This window comes from Nycticebus coucang, chromosome 4 (assembly GCF_027406575.1).
Source record: "Nycticebus coucang isolate mNycCou1 chromosome 4, mNycCou1.pri, whole genome shotgun sequence".
Lineage (NCBI taxonomy): Eukaryota > Metazoa > Chordata > Mammalia > Primates > Lorisidae > Nycticebus > Nycticebus coucang.
In genome coordinates, this window is record NC_069783.1 from 96,592,134 (window position 1) to 96,619,667 (window position 27,534).

Genomic DNA, 27,534 nt, shown 5'->3' on the forward strand with positions numbered 1-27,534 from the left:
GCAGAGGATTCCACCTATACAGAAATGTTAGGAATGACAGAAAGGGAATTTAGAATACACATGTTGAAAACAATGAAAGAAATGATGGAAACAATGAAGGGAACTGCTAATAAAGTGGAAAATAACCAACAGGAAATCCAAAAACAGAATCAAATCAGAGATGAACGATATGAAGAATATAAAAAGGATATAGCAGAGCTGAAGGAACTGAAACAGTCAATTAGGGAACTTAAAGATGCAATGGAAAGTATCAGCAACAGGTTAGACCATGCAGATGAAAGAATTTCAGAGGTAGAAGACAAAGTTTTTGAGATAACTCAGATAGTAAAAGAGGCAGAAAAGAAGAGAGAGAAAGCAGAACGGTCACTGTCAGAATTATGGGACTTTATGAAGCGTTCCAACATACGAGTTATAGGAATTCCAGAAGGGGAAGAAGAATGCCCCAGAGGAATGGAAGCCATACTAGAGAATATTATAAAAGAAAATTTCCCAAATATCACCAAAGATTCTGACACACTGCTTTCAGCGGGCCATCGGACCCCAGGTTGCCTCAACTCTAACCGAGCTTCTCCAAGACACATTGTGATGAACCTGTCCAAAGTCAAGACAAAAGAAAAGATTCTGCAAGCTGCCAGGAGTAAGCGCCAGTTGACCTACAGGGGCAAATCCATCAGAGTGACTGCAGACTTCTCTAATGAAACTTTCCAAGCATGAAGACAATGGTCATCTACCTTTAATCTACTTAAACAGAACAATTTCCAGCCCAGAATTCTGTACCCCGCTAAGCTAAGCTAAGCTTCAAAATTGACGGAGAAATCAAATCATTTACGGATATACAAACATTGAGGAAATTTGCCACAACAAAGCTCTACAGGAAATACTTTAACCTGTTCTGCACACTGACCACCACAATGGATCAGCAGCAAAGTAAGAACTCAGAAATCAAAGGACAGAACCTAACCTCCACACTGATGCAAATGACAAAACTAAGCAAGGCACTCTCACAAAATAAGATGAATAGAATACTACCACACTTATCAATTATCTCAATAAATGTTAATGGCTTGAATTCCCCACTGAAGAGACATAGATTGGCTGACTGGATTAAAAAACACAAGCCATCCATTTGCTGTCTGCAAGAAACACACCTGGCTTCAAAAGACAAATTAAAGCTCCGAGTCAAGGGTTAGAAGACAATTTTTCAGGCAAATGGAATTCAGAAGAAAAGAGGAGTTGCAATCTTATTTTCAGATACATGTGGATTTAAAGCAACTAAAGTCAAAAAAGACAAAGGTGGTCTCTTTATATTGGTCAAGGGAAAAATACAAGAAGAAGACATTTCAATTCTAAATATTTATGCACCCAATTTAAATGCTCCCAGATTCTTGAAACAGACCTTACTCAGTCTGAGCAATATGATATCTGATAATACCATAATAACAGGGGACTTTAACACTCCTCTTACAGAGCTGGACAGATCCTCTAAACAGAAATTAAACAAAGATATAAGAGATTTAAATGAGACCCTAGAACAACTGTGCTTGATAGACGCATATAGAATACTCCACCCCAAAGATAAAGAATATACATTCTTCTCATCACCCCATGGAACATTCTCCAAAATTGATCATATCCTGGGACACAAAACAAATATCAACAGAATCAAAAGAATTGAACTTTTACCTTGTATCTTCTCAGACCATAAGGCACTAAAGGTGGAACTCAACTCTAACAAAAACGCTCGACCCCACCCAAAGGCATGGAAATTAAACAATCTTCTGTTGAATAACAGATGGGTGCAGGAAGAAATAAAACAGGAAATCATTAACTTCCTTGAGCATAACAACAATGAAGACACAAGCTACCAAAACCTGTGGGATACTGCAAAAGCAGTTTTGAGAGGAAAATTCATCGCTTTAGATGCCTACATTCAAAAAACAGAAAGAGAGCACATCAACAATCTCACAAGAGATCTTATGGAATTGGAAAAAGAAGAACAATCTAAACCTAAACTCAGTAGAAGACTAGAAATATCCAAAATCAAATCAGAGATCAATGAAATTGAAAACAAAAGAATCATTCAGAAAATTAATGAAACAAGGAGTTGGCTTTTTGAAGAAATAAATAAAATAGATAAACCATTGGCCAGACTAACGAGGAATAGAAAAGTAAAATCTCTAGTAACCTCAATCAGAAATGATAAAGGGGAAATAACAACTGATCCCACAGAGATACAAGAGATCATCTCTGAATACTACCAGAAACTCTATGCCCAGAAGTTTGAAATGTGAAGGAAATGGATCAATATTTGGAATCACCCCTCTCCCTAGACTTAGCCAGGAAGAAATAGAGCTCCTGAACAGACCAATTTCAAGCACTGAGATCAAAGAAACAATAAAAAATCTTCCAACCAAAAAATGCCCTGGTCCAGATGGCTTCACTCCAGAAATCTATCAAACCTTCAAGGAAGAGCTTATTCCTGTACTGCAGAAATTATTCCAAAAAATTGAGGAAGAAGGAATCTTTCCCAACACATTCTATGAAGCAAACATCACCCTGATACCAAAACCAGGAAAAGACCCAAACAAGAAGGAGAATTTCAGACCAATCTCACTCATGAATATAGACGCAAAAATTCTCAACAAAATCCTAGCCAATAGATTACAGCTTATCATCAAAAAAGTCATTCATCGTGATCAAGTAGGCTTCATCCAGGGATGCAAGGCTGGTTTAACATACGCAAGTTCATAAACGTTATCCACCATATTAATAGAGGCAAAAATAAAGATCACATGATCCTCTCAATAGATGCAGAAAAAGCATTTGATAAAATCCAGCATCCTTTTCTAATTAGAACACTGAAGAGTATAGGCATAGGTGGCACATTTCTAAAACTGATTGAAGCTATCTATGACAAACCCACAGCCAATATTTTACTGAATGGAGTAAAACTGAAAGCTTTTCCTCTTAGAACTCGAACCAGACAAGGTTGTCCTCTGTCACCTTTACTATACAACGTAGTGCTGGAAGTTCTAGCCAATACAATTAGGCAAGACAAGGAAATAAAGGGAATCCAAATGGGAGCAGAGGAGGTCAAACTCTCCCTCTTTGCTGACGACATGATCTTATACTTAGAGAACCCCAAAGACTCAACCACAAGACTCCTAGAAGTCATCAAAAAATACAGTAATGTTTCAGGATATAAAATCAATGTCCACAAGTCAGTAGCCTTTGTATACACCGATAACAGTCAAGATGAGAAGCTAATTAAGGACACAACTCCCTTCACCATAGTTTCAAAGAAAATGAAATACCTAGGAATATGCCCAACAAAGGAGGTGAAGGACCTCTATAAAGAAAACTATGAAATCCTCAGAAAGGAAATAGCAGAGGATATTAACAAATGGAAGAACATACCATGCTCATGGACGGGAAGAATCAACATTGTTAAAATGTCTATACTTCCCAAAGCAATCTACCTATTCAATGCCATTCCTGTCAAAATACCAACATCGTACTTTCAAGATTTGGAAAAAACGATTCTGCATTTTGTATGGAACCGCAAAAAACCCCGTATAGCTAAGGCAGTTCTTTGTAACAAAAATAAAGCTGGGGGCATCAGCATACCAGATTTTAGTCTGTACTACAAAATCATAGTGCTCAAGACAGCATGGTACTGGCACAAAAACAGAGACATAGACACTTGGAATCGAATTGAAAACCAAGAAATGAAACTAACATCTTACAATCACCTAATCTTCGATAAACCAAACAAGAACATACCTTGGGGGAAAGACTCCCTATTCAATAAATGGTGTTGGGAGAACTGGATGTCTACATATAAAAGACTGAAACTGGACCCACACCTTTCCCCACTCACAAAAATTGATTCAAGATGGATAAAGGACTTAAATTTAAGGCATGAAACAATAAAAATCCTCCAAGAAAGCATAGGAAAAACACTGGAAGATATTGGCCTGGGGAGAGACTTCATGAAGAAGACTACCATGGCAATTGCAACAACAACAAAAATAAACAAATGGGAGTTCATTAAACTGAAAAGCTTCTGTACAGCTAAGGAGACAATAACCAGAGCAAAGAGACAACCTACACAATGGGAAAGGATATTTGCATATTTTCAATCAGACAAAAGCTTGATAACTAGGATCTATAGAGAACTCAAATTAATCCACATGAAAAAAGCCAACAATCCCATATATCAATGGGCAAGAGACATGAATAGAACTTTCTCTAAAGACGACAGACAAATGGCTAACAAACAATGAAAAAATGTTCATCATCTCTATATATTAGAGAAATGCAAATCAAAACAACCATGAGATATCATCTAACCCCAGTGAGAATGGCCCACATCACAAAATCTCAAAACTACAGATGCTGGCGTGGATGTAGAGAGAAGGGAACACTTTTACACTGCTGGTGGGACTGCAAACTAGTACAACCTTTCTGGAAGGAAGTATGGAGAAACCTCAAAGCACTCAACCTAGACCTCCCATTCGATCCTGCAATCCCATTACTGGGCATCTACCCAGAAGGAAAAAAATCCTTTTATCATAAGGACACTTGTACTAGACTGTTTATTGCAGCTCAATTTACAATCGCCAAAATGTGGAAACAGCCGAAACGCCCACCAACCCAGGAATGGATTAACAAGCTGTGGTATATGAATACCATGGAATACTATTCAGCCATTAAAAAAAAATGGAGACTTTACATTCTGCGTATTAACCTGGATGGAAGTGGAAGACATTGTTCTTAGTAAAGCATCACAAGAATGGAGAAGCATCAATCCTATGTACTCAATTTCGATTTGAGGACAATTAATGACAATTAAGGTTATGGGGGGGGGAAGCAGAAAGAGGGACGGAGGGAGTGGGGAGGGGCCTTGGTGTGTGTCACACTTTGTGGGGGCAGGTCATGATTGCAGGAGGGACTTTGCCTAACAATTGCAATCAGTGTAACCTGGCTTATTGTACCCTCAATGAATCCCCAACAATAAAAAAAAAAAAATGATAATGTCTTTCTCAGGAGACTGGGTTAATTTGCACAGGAATTGATTAGTTCCTGTGAACATGGGTTGTTATCAAGCAAGGTTGCCTTTCCTGTTTTGCCCTTTTTGCTGCAGGCAGCTCCCCTTTCATTTTTCTGTCATGTTTTGATATAACAAGAGGTTCTCACCAGAAGCTGCCAGATGTAGCTATCCAATCTCAAATTTTCTCACTGTGTAGAACTGTGAGCTGAATAAACCTCTTTTCTTTATAAATTACCCAGTCTCAAGTATTCTGTTATGGGAACATAAAATGGACTAAGACAGATGAGTTGATTAATGTTTTTCATCCATTTTGAGAAATATTTGACCATTATTTTTTCAAATATTTTTCCTGGCCCTTCTTTTTCTTCCTTTTCTTCTGGGATTCCCTTTATGCATATGCTTATATGCTTGATGAAGCCCCATAGGTTTTCAAGGTTCTGTTTAGTATTCTTTTTGATTTTCTTTTCAGATTGGATAATCTTCCAATAATCAGTTGACTTATTTTCAAATTTACCAGTTCTTTCTTTGGCTAGCTCAAATCTGCTCTGGAGTCTTTATCATACATTTTTTATTTTGTTTATTGGACTTTTCTACTCCAGAATTTCTACTTGGTTCTCTTTGATGATTTCTTTCTTTCTTTCTTTTTTTTTTTTTTAATATGTTCTTTACTTGCTTAAACACTATTATCATAATTTCCTTTAATCATTTAAACATAATTTTCTTTTGTTCTTTGAAAATATTTTTAATAGCTGATTTTAAGTTTTTATCTAAAAAACTAAATTGTTTTATCTCTCTAACATCTGGACCCCCTCTAGGAAAGTTTCTATTATCACCTTTTCTTTTTTTTTCTGTGTATGGAACCTACTTTACTGGGGTTTTACAGTTTTTGTTGGAAATTGGACATTTTAGGTAGTATAACGTTCAATTTTAGAAATCAGGTGTTCCCTTCCATGCACAGAAAAGGTTTGGTTTATTGTTATTACTTATTTTTTTATTGTTATTGCTCCTGTTGTTGCTTCTGTTTGTTTAATTACTTTCTTGGGCTAATTCTTTTAAAGTATGTATTTTGTGTATTGTGTGGCCACTGAGTCAGTGCTTAATTTAGTGGTCAGCTAATAATTGGCTAGCTATTTCTTTAAATTCCTTGACTCACTATGTTTTTCACTTTTTCCTGAGGGACTCTCTATGTGTTGGGACATGTCTTCAATACTTAGGCTATTTACAGGTCTGTCTAGCCTTCATGTCCTGCTTGTGTATGCCCTCAGAATCATCAGAAGTGCGAGACTAGCACAGCCCTGCATACATGGGAATCCTTCTAGATTCCCCAGGAATATATCAGAGTTTCTCAAAACTCCCTAGGGGTATGGCTCTTGTTTGTTTACACTGGTATCACAGCCTCTGGCAGCTATAATGTTAAATAGTCAATACTGACATTTTTCAACAAACACCCTGGCGATAGGGCTTTCTCTGTGGAGCTCTTAGGTCAATAACAACACTACCTATGACTGTGACTTTCAGGAACTGCCAGTCAAGTCAAAGAGTGGCATTGCTATGGGAAGGGGATTTTTTGAGCAGCTCCAAACCCAATCATTTTTACAACCCTGATGGTTGTCATAGATACTATGTTTACAAAACTATTAGCTTTCATAGCTTCTGTGGAGACAGAAAGAGGAAGATGGAAGTATTTTAAGTTATAAAGCCACAAACTTTGCTGATCTACTGAGAATTTGGCAGGTTTATTTTTTAAATAAATGTTCTCTTAATCATTACAAAGCTTTGTTTTTGAAAATTTTTGCCAGTCTTTTTGCTTTTTGCTTTTATGGAGGACTGATTTATGGAGCCCTTGAATCCACCATGTTGGGAATCCTGCCTCCAAAGTATGTGTGTATGTGGGGGGTTGTTTTTACATGGGTATATCCAATCTTTTGAAAAGACCATCTTTTCTCTACTGAATTTTAGTCCATTTTATGTACTGTATTTGTATGAGTTATTTCTGGGGGTCTGTGTTGTGTCTCAGTGACCTATTTATTTTTATACAAATATTGTATAGTCTTAATTACTGTAGCTTTATAATAAGTCAGCCTTTTTTTTTGCAGTTTTTGGCCAGGGCTGGGTTTGAACCTGCCACCTCTGGTATATGGGGCTGGTGCCCTACTCCTTGAGCCACAGGCTCAGCCCCTGTAATAAGTCTTGGAATAAGGCAGTGTAACTCCTCCAACCTTATTCTTTATTAAAATCAAAGTTGTTTTGGCTAATTCTGTATGCATTTTATGTATGTATGTATGTATTTATTTATTTATTTATTGAGTCAGAGTCTCACTCTGTTGCCCCAGGCTAGAGCTGTGGTCTCCTTATAGCTCATAGCAATCTCAAACTCCTGGCCTGAAGTGATTCCCCTGCCTCAGCCTCCTGAGTAGGTGGGAGTACAGTTACCCATCACAAAGACTGCCTAATTTTTCTATTTTTAGTAGAGACGAGGTCTTGCTCTTGCTCAGGCTGATCTCTAACTCCTCAGCTCAAGTGATCCTCCCACTTCAGTCTCCCATTGTGCTAGGATTACAAGTGTGAGCTACTGCCCCTGGCTTCTATATAAATTTTAGAATCAGCTTGTCAATTGCTACTAAAAATTCTGATTAGATTTTGATTAGGATTGAATTGAATATAAGTAAATTTGGAGAGAACTAATATTTTAACAGTATCAAGTCTTCTGATCCGCGATCAAAGTATATATTTCACCACTGATTTGTACTTTGTTTAACTTTTTAACAGTTTATAATTTTTGTGGTACAGGTCTAGTATGCATCTTTATCAAATTTATCCATAATTTTTAATATCTTTTGATGTTACCCTAAAAGTTATTTTAAAAGATTCAGTCTTGAAATATCCTTTGCCAGTATGTGCAAACACATTCAATTTTGAAGATTCATATTATATCTTACAACTTAATAATATTTGTAGGTCTTTTGTAGATTCTGTACCATTTTGTACATAAATGATCATGTTGTCTGCAAATAAAATCATGTTATTTCTGTTTTCAGCTTGGATGTCATTTCTTTCTTTCCTTTTTTTTTTTTTTTTGCCTTAAAAAAAAGATCCACCAGTACAAAATTGAATAGCAGCAGTCGTAGTGGGCATCCTTGCCTTGTGCCAGATTTCACCATGTGTAACTGTAGGTTTTTCATAACTTTCCTTTATCAGGTTCAGGATGTTCTCTTCTTTTCCTAGTTTGCTGAGAGTTTTTTTCCTACCTTTTTAGATGAGAAACATCAATACATGCTTTTTTGATATCTACTGAGATTATTATGTAGTATTCTTTTTAAAATCCCTTAGTATGTAAAATTAGATTGATTTTTTTTTAATGTGAACCTAAATTTGCATTTAGGTTCCTGGTGGAGATTAGTTTGTGGGTTTCTTTTCTTATAATGCCTTTGTTTTGGTATTTGGTATCAGAATAATGCTGACCTCATAGAGTGAGTTGGGAAGTATTACCACCTCTTCAATTTTCTGGAAAAGTTTATGTAAATTTGGTATTATTTCTTTGATAAATGCTTGATAGAATGTATCAGTGAAGCCATCTAGGCCTGAATTTTTTTTTTTTTTTTTTCTGGATGGCTTTTAACTACAAATACAATTCCTGTAATAGATATAATTCAGGCTATCTGTGACTTCTTAGGGGGATCTTTAACAGTCTGTGTCTTTCAAACAATTTACCTATTTCATTTATGTTGTGAATTTATTGGCATAAAGTTATTCGTAATACTCCCTTACTACCCATTAAAAATTCCTTTAATGAACGATGTCACCTCTTTTTTTTTTTTTTTCCTGTTTAGTCTGGCTAGAGACTTATTAATTTTACTGATTAAATGGAGAACTAGCTTTATTTTTTTCTGTTTCATTGACTTCTCTGATCTATTTCATTTACTATTTTCTTCCTAATTCTTCTACTATATTAATCATATTTTAAAACTTTTTGTATTAAAAAGTGTTTTCACATTTTGAGTTGTAGGGAAGAATATGGCATATTTTATAATTATGTAGTTAACATATCTAATGCTGTTTGTTCCTTTGTGTAGTTTCATTTTCCTTTCTGAGGGATTCCTTTCTGAAGGACTTCCTTAAATACTTATTATACTGCAAGTCTCCTGATGATGACATCTTATAGCTTTTTTAAATCTGAAAAAAAGTATTTTCCTTGATTTCAAAAGATATTTTGTATACAGAATTGTAGGCAGACTTTTTCTTTGGGTGCTTTAAGAATAATGTTCTTACTCTCTTCTGCCTTGTATTGTTTTTGGAAAGAAGGCTACATCATTTTTGTCTTTGTTCCTCTGTACTAATTATGTCTTTTTTTTCTGGCTAATTATAAGATTTTCTCTTCATCACTGGTTTTAATCAACTTGATTATATTGTGTTGGCATAATTTTCTTCATGTTTCTTTTGCTTAGGGTTCATTGTAATTTGGGGGCCCACAGGCACATCCCCACTTCTCTTCTTCAGTGATTCATATTGCATGTATTGAGGTTGTCCTAACCTAACCAGTGCCCTGTCCTATACTGTTATTTTTCTTTCCATGCTTAACTTTGGATAGTTTCTAATGCTATGTCTTCAAGTTCACTAATCGTTTTTTCTTCAATGTCAAAGCTGCCATTAATCCTATCTATGATTTTTTTTTTTTGTAGAGACAGAGTCTCACTGTACCGCCCTTGGGTAGAGTGCCGTGGCGTCACACTGCTCACAGCAACCTCTAACTCTTGGGCTTACGCGATTCTCTTGCCTCAGCCTTCCAAGCAGCTGGGACTACAGGCGCCCGCCATAACGCCCGGCTATTTTTTGTTGCAGTTTGGCCCGGGCTGGGTTCGAACCTGCCACCCTCGGCATATGGGACCAGCGCCCTATTCACTGAGCCACAGGCGCCGCCCTATCTATGATTTTTTTAATTCAAAATTATAGTTTTCCTTTTCTGAAAGTTTTATTTTTTTAAAATAAATCTCTTTCATGTCTTTACTTGGCATGTTTATTCATTCAGAAAACACCAGGAAACAAAGGGCAGAAATCACAGAAAGATGGGAAACAAAGGAAGTAAGCCCTCTCATTGTCTAAAATTACTTCCAGGCCATGACACTGCAAAAATGAAACACAGGCAAAGCCCTCTGAGTTGAGGAGATGGCCCTGAGAATCTGGGCAGACCAAGAGTTTGTGGGTTAGAGTCATATAAAGAGAGAAAGAATAAAGAAGGGATCAGAGAGGTTAAATGACTTGCCAAGGGCATAGCACGTAGGGTATAGCCCTTGCCAAGGACGTAGCACAAGTGACATAGCTAGACTTGAATATAAATTTTTCAGACTCCCAAGATAATGCTCTTAATCATAAGCTTGTACAGATTTTTTATATAATATAAATTGATGTGTTTAATAGTTGATGCACTTATTAGTAGATGTTAAACTAAGAAACATTGGTAAACTTTTTATGGAATTTGCTTCCCCTTTCTCCATTTTAAAGATGAATGCCAGGAACGTGAAGAAACAATAAATCGAGTTTCCTCTGCTAATGAAATTGATATTCGCCCCTGTCCTCTGAACCCAGATGAGAAGAAAGGTGATATAATTTGGTATAAAAATGACAGCAAGACCCCTATATCTACAGCACAAGACTCTAGGATTCATCAGCACAAAAATCAACTTTGGTTTGTTCCTGCCAAGGTAGAGGATTCAGGACATTACTATTGTGCAGTAAGGTAAGAACTAGTTATTGTGTTAAGAACATGTCTGCTAGGCACCTGCAGAAGTTAAGGACAAAAAATTATTTAAATAATGCTTATTTTTACCTATTTTACTTTATTTTAGAAATTCATCTTACTGCCTCAAAATTAAAATAAGCCCTAAATTTGTGGAGAATGAGCCTAATGTGTGTTATAATGCAGAAGCTATATTCACACAGAGACTACCCGTGGAAAGAGATGGAAAACTTGTGTGCCCATACTTAGAATTTTTTAAAGATGAAAATAATGAGTTTCCAAAACTACAGTGGTATAAGGTAATTTTATTTACAATATTGTATTTTATTCTTCCTACAAGTAAAAAAGTTATCTGGACAATAGACTGAATCTGCAAAGTGCCTTTTTCTTTTGTGTATTGTTTCCTCTTTAATGGTGAGACTTAATAGGGAATTTAAAAGAATTGTAATTCGGGTTAACTAAAATCCTACTTGCTGTCGTTTTATTTAATTTTACAAGATATAATTAAGGAAAGTTTAAAGAGAAGGTTACTTATTAACTTAAGGTATTTAAGAGATTATTACAAAATATATTATTTTGTATTTTATTAAGGATATTAAATGGTCCTCAAATAACCTGGTAGTTTCTGTAACTGGCTTAACACATTGACTGCCATACTAGAAAGAGATTTTTTTTCTTGGGGCCCATATAGCTCCCAAGATTCCCAAGGTAAAGAGATGTGTGTCATATATGCTTCACGGGCTCCAGGCCCCATACTAGTATGAGTTATGTACAACTCACATGCAGTTCATGTGTTAAAGGTGGGTTGATTAGCATTCCACAGAACATAGCACCTTCTGGTACCTTTACTCTACTTAGTCCGGTGGAACTTGAATGGAGAATTATCTGGTAGAGGTTGAAAGATACAAAATAAATAATACCAGTGAAGAAGTACAATATTGATGCAAAAGCTTATAGTATTAACATACTTTTCTCAAACATTTTTCTTACAAAATAAGTTCGCCTTCATTTACTTTCGTAGCTCAAGGCTTATAGGCATGGCAGTTTAGTACTTTATGCGTTTAATTAACTTTTGACAACAAAAGAAATGCAGGGAACCTTTCCAGTCACTTTTTAGAAACATGTTTGTTAATGTGAAAAAATGGAGTTCCTTTTGCTGGTGGATTGAGAAAAGTTATTAACTGGTTTTCAGTGCTTCTCTCTTCCTTTGTCTAGAATTGTCAACCTCTACTTCTTGATAATACTCACTTTGGTGGAGCCGCTAATCAGCTCGTTGTGAAGAATGTGGCTAAAGAGCACGGAGGGAACTACACTTGCCGTGCATCCTATACATACTTGGGAAAGCAACATTCTGTTACCCGGGTAATAGCATTTATTACTCTAGGTGAGTCATAGCGCCAGCCCTACAAGTTTAGATCTGAGAAGGCCTTGACAGAGACCATGATCTAATATTACCTTCATTGTTTATGGGAGGAATTAAATCCAAAACAAGATCAATGATTCCACAAAGGTCATGTGGCTTTAGTTGAGGTTTTTGATTGCTATTAATATATACCAGTGTTATGTAATGTTTTCCACTCTTGCTTCAGACATAGTGCTAATTAAACAGACATTATGAGCTATATTTTCCAGCTAACCTAGGAGGGCTATTCTTTGACATGGTTCACGGTTCTTCCAGAGAGCTCTGGGCTCTCTCTGGCTGGTGTATGGGAATGTTCTCAGAGCATTGGGAGTCTGAGTATCTAGTGACGGGGATTATTGGTATGATTGGCCTGGATACTAATGGGCTCTGGCATTAAGTTACCCACCCAGAATCTACCTCTTGTTCATTCAGTTTTGTTACTTAACCTCTTTAACCCTGTTTTTTCCTTTGTAACAAGACCATACGACTTCCCAAAGGTTGCTGGAAAGATTAGAGATCAGGTGTGCTAAGCTTGAGTGCCTGATGTAAATCAGTGCTTAGGGCAAATTAGGTGTGTAGCTAATACGTATACAATGATTACTCTTGTTAATTTTCTTGGGTCTTTCAATTCCGTATTAACCATGGTTCATATTATAAGCTGTTTTACAACAAAATGAAACAAAATACATTCTTACAAATTATGTGGGAAGGGGCAGAATGCTCAACCTTTCTGTAAAGATCAGGATTTTGTAAGCTTTTAGTAGTATAAGAAGAGTATAGAACATTTTGCAGGATAAAGTGTGTCTGATAATTATGTTGAGACCACAGGTATAAATTGGGACAATCCCAGGCAGACTCAGAATATGATCACCCTATATATAGTACATTTTTCTAATTCTATTATTTATTTTTTGCAAAGATTAATTTTGAATAAAAATTTTTAATTCCTTGCCTTGGTCTCATAAGCATCCATGAATCCAACCATCTTTCTGAGTTTTTAGCAGTCTGCTCTTGTCGTTGTATAACTCTGGTTGTCTTTGCTGAGATATAGGAATCAAATTAACAGGTAGAACTCTAGGGAAAACTGGGTATTGGGGAGTTTTTAAGATGGGTCAAGTGTATTTTAAGTCCTGTCTCCTTTTCTGATCCCATTTGTAGAGAAACAATATACTCTGCCCGGAGGTGAGGTCATGTTTCATTGTCTTTCCAAGGCCTACCCCAATGGGTTTAGTGGTTTTTGTTCACTCTTGAATTAAAAAATACGTATTCAGCATTTCCTGTGTGCAAGGAACTGTTCTAGGTACACATTAGGGCATATGCCTAGCATACAAAACAGATACTATCTTGTCCTCATGGCACTGACCTTTATTTATTTATTTATTTTTGACCAGTAGAATAGTGAGTGTTCCAAGTTTATAGCTTCTTAGTTTCTTGTTGACCACAGATCAATCCTCTTATTTATACATATAATCAGCTAATTTTCTGATAAATAAGAGCCAGATTAATTTCTGGGGCTCCTTTATACCTTTCTGGGCCTATTTTAATAAATTATGGCATTCATTCATAACCTTATAGGTTTCACAATTGGGTTATTACCAAAGTTACTGAAAACAAGCAGGTCTGGCACTGACTAGTCCATATGGAGAATGATGTCCAGTTCAAGGAAATGCCTTTCCGTGACTACTTACCTTTTTGGTTTGCTTTAAGAGAGGCACTTATCTTGGTATGCAGGTATGATGCGACTAGTTTTTCTATAGCACCCAACTCAGAAGGGGGCAGCTGTGCAGTGCACACTTGCACTGCAGCCTCGCCTTAGTTCTTCCTTAAACTTTCTCCTCCTCACCCTACCATAGATGTTTTGAGCCCTCAAGGAAATACCTGGCTGGATACCACTTAGAGTATTTTAGGAAGTGTTGTCATCACTTGAGGCTCTGACCTACAAGAGACTCATAAGCCCTGTGGATGTTTTTCTTTCAGAGGGAAATAGGCCTTTGAGGCCTGTGATTGTGAGTCCAGCTAATGAGACAATGGAAGTTGAACTGGGTAAGTTTGGCTTCATTACCCAATGCTGAAGTCATTTTTTTGAACTCAAAAATAAGATAAATTGTCCCTTTACTACATACAACCTAAGCTATTTACTGAATAGATCTATAATTAATGGGAAAGTGACACAGTTTTTATCTTTAAATGTTCATTTTTTAATTTCTTACCTCTATGGCATAAATCCAGCCATGCCTGATTTTTTCCCCCCTTTACTTTCCTATGGATACTTACAACCCGTGAAAACGCCAGCCAGATCTCTAAGTGTTCTCCAAACATCTTTCCAAAAGGAATGTATTAATTTGCATTCCCACCAGCAGTGTAGAAGTGTTCCCTTTTCTCCACATCCACGCCAACATCTCTGGTCTTGGGGATTTTGTGATATGGGCTAATCTTACTGGAGTTAGATGATATCTCAAAGTAGTTTTGATTTGCATTTCTCTGATGATTAAAGATGATGAGCATTTTTTCATGTCTGTAGGCCATGTGAAACTTAGTAAATGTAGAATATAAATGTCTTAACACAATTAACTAAGAAAATGCCAGAAAGGCTATGTTAACCAGTGTGATGAAATGTGTCAAACGGTCTATAAAACCAGTGTATGGTGCCCCATGATCGCATTAATGTACACAGCTATGATTTAATATCAATAAGTAAATAAATAAAGAATAAGGAGGAAAAAAAAAAGAAAGTACTCAGTAAATGGTTGCCACATAAAGGCTATATGTTTCACTTACCAATCCGTCATCTGAATAAAAACTAAAGGAATACCCCACCCCACCCCAAAAAAAACAAAAATAAAAACCACCAGCCAAAGCCAAGTTCAAAAGGCCAAGGAATGAGAAATATAATGTATTTGGTACAAGATAGATTTCTTACAACCACAGGTAACATTATAGTCAGAAAAGTAAGACTAAAAGCCAAAAAGATGATAATTTTAGAAAAATACTTTTCTAAGTGAACATTTTTTATTTTAAGAATAAAGAACCTTGGGCAGCGCCTGTGACTCAGTCGGTAAGGCACCGGCCCCATATACCGAGGGTGGCGGGTTCAAACCCGACCCCGGCCAAACTGCAACCAAAAAATAGCCGGGCGTTGTGGTGGGCGCCTGTAATCCCAGCTACTCGGGAGGCTGAGGCAAAAGAATCGCTTAAGCCCAGGAGTTGGAGGTTGCTGTGAGCTGTGTGAGGCCACGGCACTCTACCAAGGGCCATAAAGTAAGACTCTGTCTCTACAAAAAAAAAAAAAAAAAGAATAAAGAACCTTATAAGTATCCAGACTCGCACTGTCTAGTGTAGCAGCAATTAGCCACATGTAGCTATGCACATATAAAATTAAATTGACAGTTTATTTAAATTAAAATTAGTTCCTCAGTCACATTAGCCATATTTTAAGGGCTTAAGAGCCACATGTAACCACTACCTACCATATATATAGTACAAATATAGAACATTTCCATTATCGCTGGAAGTTCAATTGGAAACCACTGGTCTAGACATCAAAACATATTCTTACATCAAATGATGAAAAATAAGGGTTTCTTGGGAATTCTCTAATATTAACTGCATAAAGACAGTGAACAGCTGCACAGAGATTAGAAGGTGATGCCAGGCACTTTACTCAGGGTGGCAGAGTAACACTCTATCTCGACGAAACAAAAAAAGAAAGTACACATTTATGACCTATGAATTCTGTACTTGACCCACACTGCACTTGTTATTTATTGATGGTGGAAGGTAATATAAAGATGTTCTTAGATATAACCAAAGATGTCCAAACTCAAAATTAAATATGGGCCAATAGAACCTAGAGCAGTGCTTCTTAATATTTTTTTCTTTAAATTGTTCCCCTTCAGAGCCTAAAGACGTTTCCCCTTAATCCTTTTCCCTTCCAAGAATTCCAGTACCACGGTATATTGTATATCTGTTGATAGGCTATTATGGTCCTTTGGAGCACGACCATTGTAGTATCTAAGATTTTCTTGTCCCTCACTAAGAACCCTTTTGCCCAGTTGGTCACAGCCCTGTTGCAAATTCTTGCTCTGGAAGCGTATAACTGAGAGCTCTGAAGCCTAGGTTGCATTGACCTCTAGTAAAATTTTTCCTAATAAAAATATACAGGGGGACCATACGGTTTGTGTGCAATTTTAAATTGTATACGATTTTAAATTGTACACGAGCTTTATGGTCTCCCTGTATATTAAGAAATAATCGTGTTAATAGTGTATCACAATGCTAGTAGATCAAAAGCACAAAACACCCTACCCTATAATAACATTGAAACCATAGTTTAATATAAATCACAGTATAGGGTGGGAAATAATCTAGAAAGCTGAAGTGTGCTGTATGAATACTCCATAGATCTTTTTTTCCCCAACAGTGGCAAACACTAGATAAGAAGGCCCACAATGAACTGCCAAGTTATCCTTCCCAAAATGCCATCCATTCTGAAAGACTCAATGATCGCCCCAGAAATCTGAAATGAATCCACACAAATGGGAGATTTTTACCTACGTGGTCCCACTATCAAACTATAAAAAGCAGTCCCGCTATCAAAATTACAGGAAACAGTTAATGGGACTTTGAGAAAAGCAGAGTCCCACACACAGCAACAGACATATAATAGTTTCCCCAAGATTAGCATTAAAAAAACACAACCAAATACACGTATAACCCTCAAGTCCCCTCCGCACACAAAAATTAGTCTTTGTTCATTCTCAGATGATATGGTGTCCCAAGAGTGACAAAAGATGGGAGCCAATCTCCCCATAGCCATTTCTTCCATCATCCCATCCACAGCTCTTCATTTCTTGAACTACCTTCCTCTTCCAAAGAGGTTAGTTATGCTGAGATCAGTCAGAAAGGCTTTGTGAGAAGAATGGCTTGGATTTCTGGGTCTGCTCCAGTCGATTCAAGATGAATTGGCTTGTATCAATGAAGCGCTCAACGCAGTTCACAAAACAGGCCTCAGCGCCACTGTCCAATTTTGGCCCAGGCTTGTCCACGCACTTCTCCCAACAAAGTCCCGTCATCTGGTGCACCAGCTGCTGGAAGCGCTGCTTCTGGGTCTCCACCTCAATGAAATGCTGCAACTGAGGGTCCACGGCATCCAAACCTGCTGCGGAGGAAGATGAAGAGGAATCCATTCCTGAGCGTGCACGCCTGCCAAGGGGAACTCCACACCAACTCAACGACCTTCACGTGTCTTTGCGACGGAACCGGAACCGCGACCTGTCTTGGGACCGCCCCCCTGGTGTGCACTGCGCAGGCGCCTTGAGGGCACCTCTGCCAACGTTCTTAAGAGCCGAAGAAGACCTTCACCTGGAAGTCAAGAGCAGGACACAGATCCCTACGAAACCAGTATTATTTAACGTGGTGTGAAAGTGCCCACTAAAGCCACCAAATAAAAAAACAAAGTGTGATTACTACAAGGGAGAAAAGACGTTTTTGTTATTATCTTCAGGTCATGTAATCACCTACCTACAAATTCTAAGTAAATTACTGGGAAAAATAAATCTAATATTTATTAATGAGATATAAAATTGATATTCTAAAATATTAGATTTGTTTAATAATAATCAGCTAGAAAGTATAATGGGAAAAGAGCTAATCATTTCAAACAGTGTCTCCAAAATGTCTATCAAATATCTCTTACAAACATGTGGAATTTATAAGAGAGGAAAAGTCCCCCAAAATCAAAATCTTGAAATGTGAATCTCCGAAACACTGAGATGTACAGTATGCATTCTTGAGGTGGGGATGGGCAGTATTGTCTCCAGTAAGGAGAAACTAGGTTCTTGGGGGGGAGGGGTGTGTGTGAAAGAATCTACATCAACAAATACATTGTATATTTATCATATTAAAAATTTATGGGGAAGAAGGCAATTAGGAAAAAAATGTCTTAAAAGCCTTCAAAAGGAGTAATAATGAAAACAATCTTGAAAAATGCCAAGTAAAAACTGTAATATAGATCTGTGTGTTTTTTTGTATATGAAAAACTAGAAATTATAAAGAGATCAACTCTCAAAATTAATTCATACACTTACTGGGATTCTGTAATAATAAAAATATTAATGAACTTAAAAATTGGCAAGTAATTCTAAAATTCACTTGGGAGTGTAAGATGATGAGGTATATTAAGATAATATTGGTAAGATGAGCTTTAAATAATATTAGTGTTTACTCTAAAACTTCAGTAATTAAAAGAGCATGGTGTTCTTGGTATCAGTATCTATTTATAAATTAACTCAGAAAGTCCAAAATCAGTTAGAGTTTATTTTATTGTAATGACAGCATTACAAATGAGGAGGAAAATTATTATCAATTAGTGGTTCTAGAGTTTTCCTAACTATTTCTATAGAAATATTAAGTTGATGTTCTCCCTCATACTATAGACCAGTGTTTTTCTGACGATTTTTATCTCATGGCACACTTGAACCTATAGTTAAACTTGCAACTCGCACAGCGTACTTATGTTGATAAACAAAAACTTAAAAAGTACTAATTGTGCTTTGAATTTCTTTTAAAAATAATTTAATTAATGATCTTTAAAATTTTCAGGCACACCTAACATCCTCTCATGGGCGCACCAGTGTGCTACGGCACACCTGTTGAAAATCATTGCTTCAGTCTAGATAGATTAAAGAATGAAAACATACTTTAGTGAGGGAGCCTTAAAAAAAAAAAGACCAAATACAATCAAAACAATGAAATATTGTTTTTAAAAGAAACTGTACATGGATATTTTCCTGATTTAGTGGTAGAGTGGGCTTTGAAAAGAAATATAATGAAAACAAAATAATGAAAAATTTATAAATGTGGGCTCCGTGTTAGGGCACATGCATTGGAGTTGGTGAGTTCAAACCCAATCTGGACCTGCTAAACAACAATGACAACTACAAAAAAACAAACAACAACAACAAGAAAAACACAGCCAGGCATTGTGGCAGGTGCCTGTAGTCCCAGCTACTTGGGAGGCTGAAGCTTAAGCTCAAGACTTTGAGGTTGCTGTGAGCTGTGACACCACAGCACTCTACCAAGGGAAACAGTAAGACTGTCTCAAAAATATATATATATATATATAAACGTGACTAAATAAAAAAAAATCTACATCAGTGAGTTTTCATTAGCAAAAATAAATGAAAAAGCAAGTAACTGAATGTTCTTCATGTATGATAAAGAGTTAATATCTTTGATGAATAAAGAACTCATGCACATCAGTAAGATTAATACAAGAATGCAGGTATATGATAGATGGTAGGCATAACTGGCTCTTCCTAAAAGAAGGAAATTGTTAATGATAGAATACCTGTATTTATGAAATACTGAGCAGTCAAGACACCATCTATTCTGGAAGGCTAGTCATGTGGACTGATATTGGGATCCATCATCATTAAAAAATAGTAGGCAATAAGACTCTATTTTAAAAATTGCATATGTTCACAGAGAAGATAAAGAATGAGATAGATGGAGTTACCAGTAGTGGTTATTTCTGGGTGGTGAGTTTAAGAATAATTTCTCTTTGTGTTTTTCTATAATTTTCTACTTCAGTAGCCGCTTATTAATCTGGATATTTAGATAGATAAATCAGAATAAAAGTCAATTAATCTTATGATAAAAGATACATTGTTCTGCAGGATCCCATATACAACTGATCTGCAATGTGACTGGCCATCTCAGTGACTACGTGTACTGGAAGTGGAATGGGTCCATAACAGAAGATGACCCTGTGCTGGAGGAAGAATATCATTTGTATGTATGCTAAGAGCGATTCACACTTAGAGATTAAATTCTATGTCATATTTTACATAACCTTGATGGTTTAATCTAGTAGCAAGGGTTAATAGATGGTTCATTTAATTCAATAGCTGGCAGTTGATTTGTCCTAACCCTTTGATGACCATATTGAGTTTTGCTAAGCTAAGCAGAATTTATAAGCTCTTATATATTTAATGTAAAAAAAAAAAATACATGTCTTTGTGGTGCAAATTCCATACCACTTAGAAGGCTTTCTAGTAAATTCAGTTATACATTTTGCAACATTCCAATGAAGCATTTATCTTTAATTACTCTTCAAGTTTCTTAAGTAATATAGGAAAGACCAATTAAATGGGGTCAAGAATCAGAACTCTACTGCTCAAAAGTCTCTGCTGCTTCCTGTCACTCAGCAGTACAGTGAGGAGCTACTGACTCCCATGACGTTTCCTTCCCATTACCTGCAAAGCCCTTTGTCATCTGCCCCAGTCGACTCTTTAATATATTCTTCCCTGGGCCCCAGTCAAACCAGAAGGCATATGTCCATATTTTTCTATTTGGAAGCTAGTAATTTGAATTTTAGTTCTGTGCTACTGAGTCTGCTACTAACAATGATTTTAGTATTATGAACTCTCAGATCAATGAGAGTTGTGTTGAGGTGGGTGATTATTTCAGGTACAGTTTATGTTGCAAGTAAGGAAATAGATCAGCCGTACATGTCTTATTTGTATTTGACACAATTAACTTACACCGCTTTGTTTACTCTCCCTCTTTTGAACAGTGTAGAAAATCCTTCAGACAAAAGAAGGAGTACACTCATCACAGTGCTGAATATTTCAGAAGTCGAAAGTAGATTTTATCTCCGTCCATTTACCTGTTTAGCTAAGAATACACATGGTCTCAATGTAGCATATATCCAGTTAATACATCCAGGTAATCAACTGTTTGAAATGCAGTTTTGTTTTACTGTTGTAAGATTCCATGACCTCGAGGTTTGTAATGCTATTTCGTTCATTAGCATCTCACTTTACTGCCCTGGGTAGAGTGCTGTGGCGTCACACAGCTCATAGCAACCTCCAGCTCTTGGGCGTATGTGATTCTCTTGCCTCAGCCTCCCGAGCAGCTGGGACTACAGGCGTCCGGCTATTTTTGTGTTGCAGTTTGGCCAGGGCTGGGTTTGAACCCACCACCCTCGGTATATGGGGCCGGTGCCCTACTCACTGAGCCACAGGCGCCGCCCTTGTAATGCTATTTCTTCTGCGTGGAACACTCTTCAGTTCTTCACCCACATAACTTCTATGCCTCTTTCACTCTTGAGTTGAACTCTCTCTTCTTAATATAGGAAGCTTTTCTGTCCTGCCTGCCCTTAACTCAGCTGTCTGTCCAAGCCGGTGAGGTTAGGTGTTCTGTTTTGTGTTTCCACAGCACCATAAGTCCACTCAAAGGATCTATCATACTTAGTTTTCTAATTGACTGTCAATTCAGTGGTGATGCTGACTATTTATCTCACTAATCGTTCTATCCAGAGCTAGTAGCAACTTAACATCTGAATATTTTTGAGTATTTTGAGTAATCACATGATCCATATATAGGGAAAACCTATGTATCCAATGTTTTTATCAGTTGGAATACAACATTGAAAAACATTTGTGAGGTATTTTAAGATAATTTGTGGTTTAATTAAAAATAGGGTACTATAAGTGTGCACAGAGAGAAATATCTAAAATAGCCTACAAACTATTAGAATTAGTGAGTTCAGCACATTGGCTAGAGTGATCTTGCTATGTATATAAATATTTATATATACACACATACATACAGAGTATATATGTACTTTCCATAATTTAGAAATTTGTATAATTTCTATTATATTTCCTCCCCCTCCCACACACACTGCTCTGTAATCATTGGGTTTAGAGAGAGTCCAGGAGAATGTGGAAATGTGAAAGTTTCCTTCAATCCACCTCTCTTTTTTCTTTACCCCAGCTTTTGGCTTTTACTAAACAACTCTCCTACCCTCAGGAAGCTTCTGTGGGTTTTTGAGTGATTTTTGACTTTGATTTGTTTTACTGTGGAATGCTCTATCCTATGGTCTTCAGTATTTTTTTATGTTATTATATATTATGCTATTTAGCTGGAAATGTAATATAATGTATTTAATTTTATACAGTTCATGCTAGATTGCTTTGTACATTAGTATCCCTTGTTAAGTGAGAACAATGAATGAGTTAATGCTGTCTGAATGTAGGCCAGTCCTAAGTATGATCTTTCTGGAATGAAGATGTTCAGTTGTCTATGTTTAAATATTTAATTCTTTTTGTTTCTCATGTCTTTCCCCTCTTTCGGTGACAGTCCCTGATTTCCAGAAGCACGTGATTGGTGTATTTGTCCTGTTGACAGTTATAATTACATGCTCTGTTTTCATCTACAAAATCTTCAAGATTGACATTGTGCTTTGGTACAGGGATTCCTGCTATATTTTTCTCCCCCCAAAAGGTATAATTTTTTATTCTATGCAATATTTTCTTATTGGAGGGAGGAGATAGCAGATGTAGAAGATGACTAAGGATTTTTACTTAAATTATAAAATTTTATAAGAACAGTAGCTATTCTCACACATAATTTTCATTTCATAACTGGCTAGGCTAATATCATTGTCTACTAAATTTTTCTTTAGCATTTATTACTGGTAGGATAAACAGAGATTTAGAGCATCTGTTTATATATTCAGTTATTCAGAAGCCATTGTTGAGGCTGTGATTTGAATGGAGTAGGATGGACAGAAATCACTGTCTGATCTGCCTTCAAATGAAAGAAATACTAGATTTTCCTGCATCAGGGAGGCTGACTCTTTCTCTTTTGCTTTGACTTGGCAAAAAATTAATACCACAATAATATATGGATAGAAGAATGGGTAGAGTTCAGGGATGAGACGTTTGAAAAAGAAAATGAGAAGAAGTTTGATAAGGATCGTTCCATACTGAGAGTGTGAGAGGCAGGCACCCCATACAATGTAAGAACAGTGTTGTGGTAAAACATGATATGTGGAAACCTTGTAAGAGAAGAACACTTAGAAAGGTGGAGTCCTTTTGGTATTACACTTCAACCATGCCACCGTACAATAAAAAAGATTAATAATTCATTATGAAATGCACATTTGTGATATTGACTATCAAATCTCTTCTTTTTCCTTTGGTTCTAAATGCATTGTATTTTTCCTGTAGCTTCAGATGGGAAGACCTATGATGCCTATATACTGTATCCAAAGACCCTCGGGGAAGGGTCCACCTCTAACTCAGATATTTTCGTGTTTAAAGTCTTGCCTGAGGTCTTGGAAAAACAGTGTGGTTATAAGCTGTTCATTTATGGAAGGGATGACTATGTTGGGGAAGGTATGTATGTGATGAAACAAAGTAAAGGATCATTGTCGTACAACCAATTGCTGACATTTGGGTCTCATCTTTCTAGATGGTTGGGGCATAGGTGCACATATTTGACAACTTAAGAACCTCTACTAGTGGTGTATGAGGATTTTCACTTTTATTCGATACGAAGTATTCACTTCTCTCATATTTTGTTGGAGCAATAATTGATTTTTATTTGGTTTTGGAAAACTTAATAGCTAGTTAGTACTTTACAACTGATGCAATAAAATTGGAGTGGTGGTAGATTAAATGTTTTAACAAGAAGTTTGTAAAATTCCAACTGGAAGTTTTCTGAGTTCTAATTGAAATTTTTAGCTTTTGAGTTGGTCCATAAAATGAGGAACTCTTTTAATCTTAAATGAACCAAGAAAGAAGCTCTAGGGGATGGACTGGAAAGAACCTTGCAAGGTTTTGGTTGTAGAGAGAATGATTATCAATTGAAATTTTACTTATGCTTTGCTTCATTTTTTTCAGACATTGTGGAGGTTATAAATGAAAACATAAAGAAAAGCAGAAGACTGATTATTATTTTAGTTAGAGAAATGTCAAGCTTTGGCTGGCTGGGTAGTTCATCTGAAGAGCAAATAGCGATGTATAATGCTCTTATTCGGGATGGAATTAAAGTTGTCCTGCTTGAGCTGGAGAAAATCCAAGACTATGAGAAGATGCCAGAATCCATCAAATTTATTAAGCGGAAGCATGGGGCCATCCGCTGGTCAGGGGACTTTACAGAAGGACCACAGTCTGTAAAGACAAGGTTCTGGAAGAGTGTCAGGTACCACATGCCAGACCAGCGACGGCCTTCTTCAACCAAACACCAATTACTGTCCCTGGCCACTAGGCCAGACTTTAAGGAGAGGCTGCAGAGAGAGGTCCACTTGCCTCTTGGGTAGCACGGAGCAGCCAGCTGAGAGCTCTTTGGGTGCCTCCTGTCTTAGGGCATTGAAAGCCGGGCTGTGCCTCCAGCTGACTTGTACAGTCGTAAAATGTACCTGTATAGTCTGTTATCCCTCAGGTCACCTGGAATAGGACTGTCAAGGGAGCAGGACATGGTGACAATAGCAGGCCAGGGTACTTCAGAGGAGAGGGCTTGGGAAGACCGTTAAGAAAGGCAACAAATGCCCTCTCTGAATGTTTGAACTGCTGAGGAGAGGCATAGAGATAGCAAACTAGAGGCAATGGTCACCATTTATAGGTATTAAGTCACCCACAGCTCAAGGGCAGGGCTGTGGCCTGCTCTGGGGATTCCGTAGGGTCACTGGCTCTGGAGTGGCCCTCCTGGGTGGTGCTGCAGGAGAAGTGAGACTGACACCTCAGAGAAAGATTCGTGTATTCTTGGTGAACTTTCCATGTGTTTGCATTTTCCATACACGTCCACAGCCAGCAGTTTCCAAAGATTGAATTTTATTTTCTGGATCTTGAAAACTGTTGTTTCAATGAGTGAAGGAATTTTCCAGGATTCCACAGTTTTGAAATCATCTTAGCTTTCCACAGGGAAGAGAGAATTTTAAAAGCAACAGCACCAGAGATTGATCACCTCTCGATGTTCTTCTCTCCGGCATGGCCATCCAGTCCTTTCTTATTCTTCTGCGCTGCCCTAGGCTTGTTGCTTCTTTGGAAAGACAGCTTCACAGTGGCTTCCTCCCTGGGCTCTGTCCTGTGCTCAGGCCATAGATGACCCGTCCTTCCTAAGATGCTGCTCTCCTCTTTGCCTGCTCCCCAGGGTGTTCTCCACTTAAGGAGCTGAAGCCCCAGCTTTCCTTAACTTTCCCCCCGTGGTCCTTCTGCGTGAACTCCTGGGTCAGCCTTTTGGGCTGGGTGCCTGACCAGCCTCTTCCATATTTGCTCTGCCCCTCTAACTAGAATGCTGTATTGAATTTTCTCCAGCTGACCAGAACTTACTGACCCCAAGATCATAGTTCCCTAGAGACTTTGCCTAAAAGCTTACTCTCCAACAAACTCTCTCTTTCCCCTGTGGGTTGATAGCACTGACTGCTGGTTGTCACTCTGGTGGAGGGTGGTTCTGTCCTTACTGGAGTCTGTGCTCTCAGAGGGGGAGGCTGTGGTTGCATTTCCCTGCCCCTCCCCGCCTCCCGTGAGTAATTTGCACATATGACATAGATTTGTATATTGCTTTATTGTTTAAAAAGTTCTCAGATTATATTATTTAATTTTGCAATTATTCTAATTTTCTATAGAGAGGAAGTGATTTATTTTTTTAAAAAATCACACTCTGTTGGACCTAGAACTTGAACCTCCATTTCTGGCTTCCAGTTCATTGCTCTGCATACCTGATTTCAGGTCAACAACTTTCCCCCTCACTTCTACCCTGCCACTTTTGTGAGAAGAAATGATAATTTTCCAGGAGGCAACTGAATCTAAGAATGTTTCCATTTAAGAAAGAAAATTCTAAACTTTTCAGTATTGGAATTTACAAAAATTATGTGTCGATTTTATGAAAACTTTTCTACTTTCATATATTCTTTCCCTAAAGTTAAATATTTGTTTAGACAACTAAAAACGAAAAAGCATTGCAGAGTTTTTTTGGTATAGAAGAGAATATTTTTAAAAAATTTGATCAGAGTCTGCAGCATCATTAGAGAAACCCTGGAAAAACAATAAAACCAAATTTAGGTGCCACTTGAACAGAACACATGAACAGTTCTAAAAGTTGTATGATTCTGGGCAGGCCTCCTAGTCTTTATATTTTTAGGTTTTTAATATCGAATATTAGGGGTAAACACAATTTTTATTTGGAATAATACTCCCCCCCCGGAGTAGTCGGAAATAGACTCAAACACAGGGTTGAATTAATCCTCTGACACTTCCCTTTCCACCTGCTTTCTCCTGGGCTCATCTGATGTTGAGTGATGGCGCTGATTGACAGCTGCCATTCTGAAAGACAGTGCCTAAGTTTCACTTATTTTCATATTCAAATTATACATAATATAATTTATTCCAAATAAAAATTGGCAGCACACACAGACTACAGCCAGAAGTGCACAGCAATATGTCTGTGGGTGGGTGGGGGCGTCACATCCCCAAATGTCTATTAGAATTAAAAATTTAATTTTGTTGATGATTTTAGTCTGAAAATATATCTGCATGCACAGTGCCAAGAAAGCAAGCCAATTCTGAAATTTAGAATTAGCAACAAAAGTGGCCAAAAAGTGGGGAGGGACTTGACAGCCAAGAACTTAAGGAGGAAAAAGAAATCAACAGATAACCCAGGGCTAAGGGGCATTTCAAACAGAAAAGTACAATGTCATTCCCAGATGTCATTCTCATTGTCCAAGGGCTGTCCATTGTTGGAGGCGGGGCCAACACTCCCCTGCAGTGTTGTGTGTGGGGGGGAGAAGCTATGTTCCTAGTTTCCTATGAAATTTGACTTACGGTCTTCCCTCTCCCCCCTCCAAAAACTGTTTTTAAAGCCTTCCCCATTGATAACATCTTATTGCACTTTCTGATCGTGTTTTGTTTAATCAGCCTGAGTGTTGAAGAAGAGCTTGCAAATGCAATAAAGTATTTAATTACCAGTTACTAAAACTGGTTTAGCAGAATTTATATTTCCCCCTCCTGCCTTTCTTTTTATTTGCAATAAAAGAAAAGGTATTGAGCCATTTTTAAATGACATTTTTGATAAATTATGTTTGTACTGGTTAATGATGAAGGGTTTTTTTTAACTTGTTTGTATAATTCTACAGCAGATGCCAACTATTTTTTATATATTAAAACATCAGATTCGTGTACAGCATATGTCATTGATCAATAGACTGTACTTGTTTTCCAATAAAAGTGTCAAACATTGAGCACATTGAGTGTTATTATTGAAAATCTCTTTCTTTGCCTGCCCTGGCCACACTTAACCTGGACACTGAGGACTGAAGGAGATGAGGACGCATGCTGCAGGGAGTACTTTGTAGGAGTGGGGAGGAGGGGAGTGGAGGTCCAGGCCACTACTCAACAATGAACCCAGACTCCCATCAGCAGCCGCAAGTGGACTATGTCTGTTTGCTATCTTTTAAAATGGATTAAAATGTGCCATAGTATTGTTTATTAACTTATAATCATTTACATGTCCAAAAAACAATAATGGTGATATTTGCATAGACTTTTACATTTTTCT

The 27,534-nt window shown here is 37.3% G+C and overlaps 2 protein-coding genes across 9 annotated transcripts in view; one reads left to right on the plus strand and one right to left on the minus strand.

Annotated features, from left to right (window-relative positions):
- Positions 1–27,217, plus strand: part of IL1R1 (interleukin 1 receptor type 1) — an 85,911-nt gene extending 58,694 nt beyond the window's left edge. For all 8 annotated transcript variants that reach the window (XM_053587348.1, XM_053587342.1, XM_053587347.1 and 5 more), the window contains 9 exons: positions 10,553–10,787; positions 10,897–11,086; positions 12,003–12,171; positions 14,167–14,232; positions 19,866–19,980; positions 20,765–20,916; positions 22,336–22,479; positions 23,208–23,375; positions 23,883–27,217. In XM_053587348.1, the coding sequence (XP_053443323.1) occupies positions 10,553–10,787; positions 10,897–11,086; positions 12,003–12,171; positions 14,167–14,232; positions 19,866–19,980; positions 20,765–20,916; positions 22,336–22,479; positions 23,208–23,375; positions 23,883–24,301 (1,658 nt within the window). In that variant the 3' untranslated portion in view covers positions 24,302–27,217. The remainder of the gene's footprint in view (positions 1–10,552; positions 10,788–10,896; positions 11,087–12,002; positions 12,172–14,166; positions 14,233–19,865; positions 19,981–20,764; positions 20,917–22,335; positions 22,480–23,207; positions 23,376–23,882) is intronic.
- On the minus strand, positions 14,240–19,858 carry LOC128583247 (mitochondrial import inner membrane translocase subunit Tim8 A-like). Its single transcript, XM_053587349.1, has one exon. It carries the CDS (start codon positions 17,373–17,375, stop codon positions 17,082–17,084), a length of 294 nt encoding a protein of 97 aa, XP_053443324.1. The 5' UTR covers positions 17,376–19,858; the 3' UTR covers positions 14,240–17,081.
- Positions 27,218–27,534: the final 317 nt, after the last annotated feature.

Coding starts and splice junctions, on each gene's coding strand:
- LOC128583247 (XM_053587349.1), bottom strand. CDS start 17,375: ATGGATTCCTCTTCATCTTCCTCCGCAGCAGGTTTGGATGCCGTGGAC.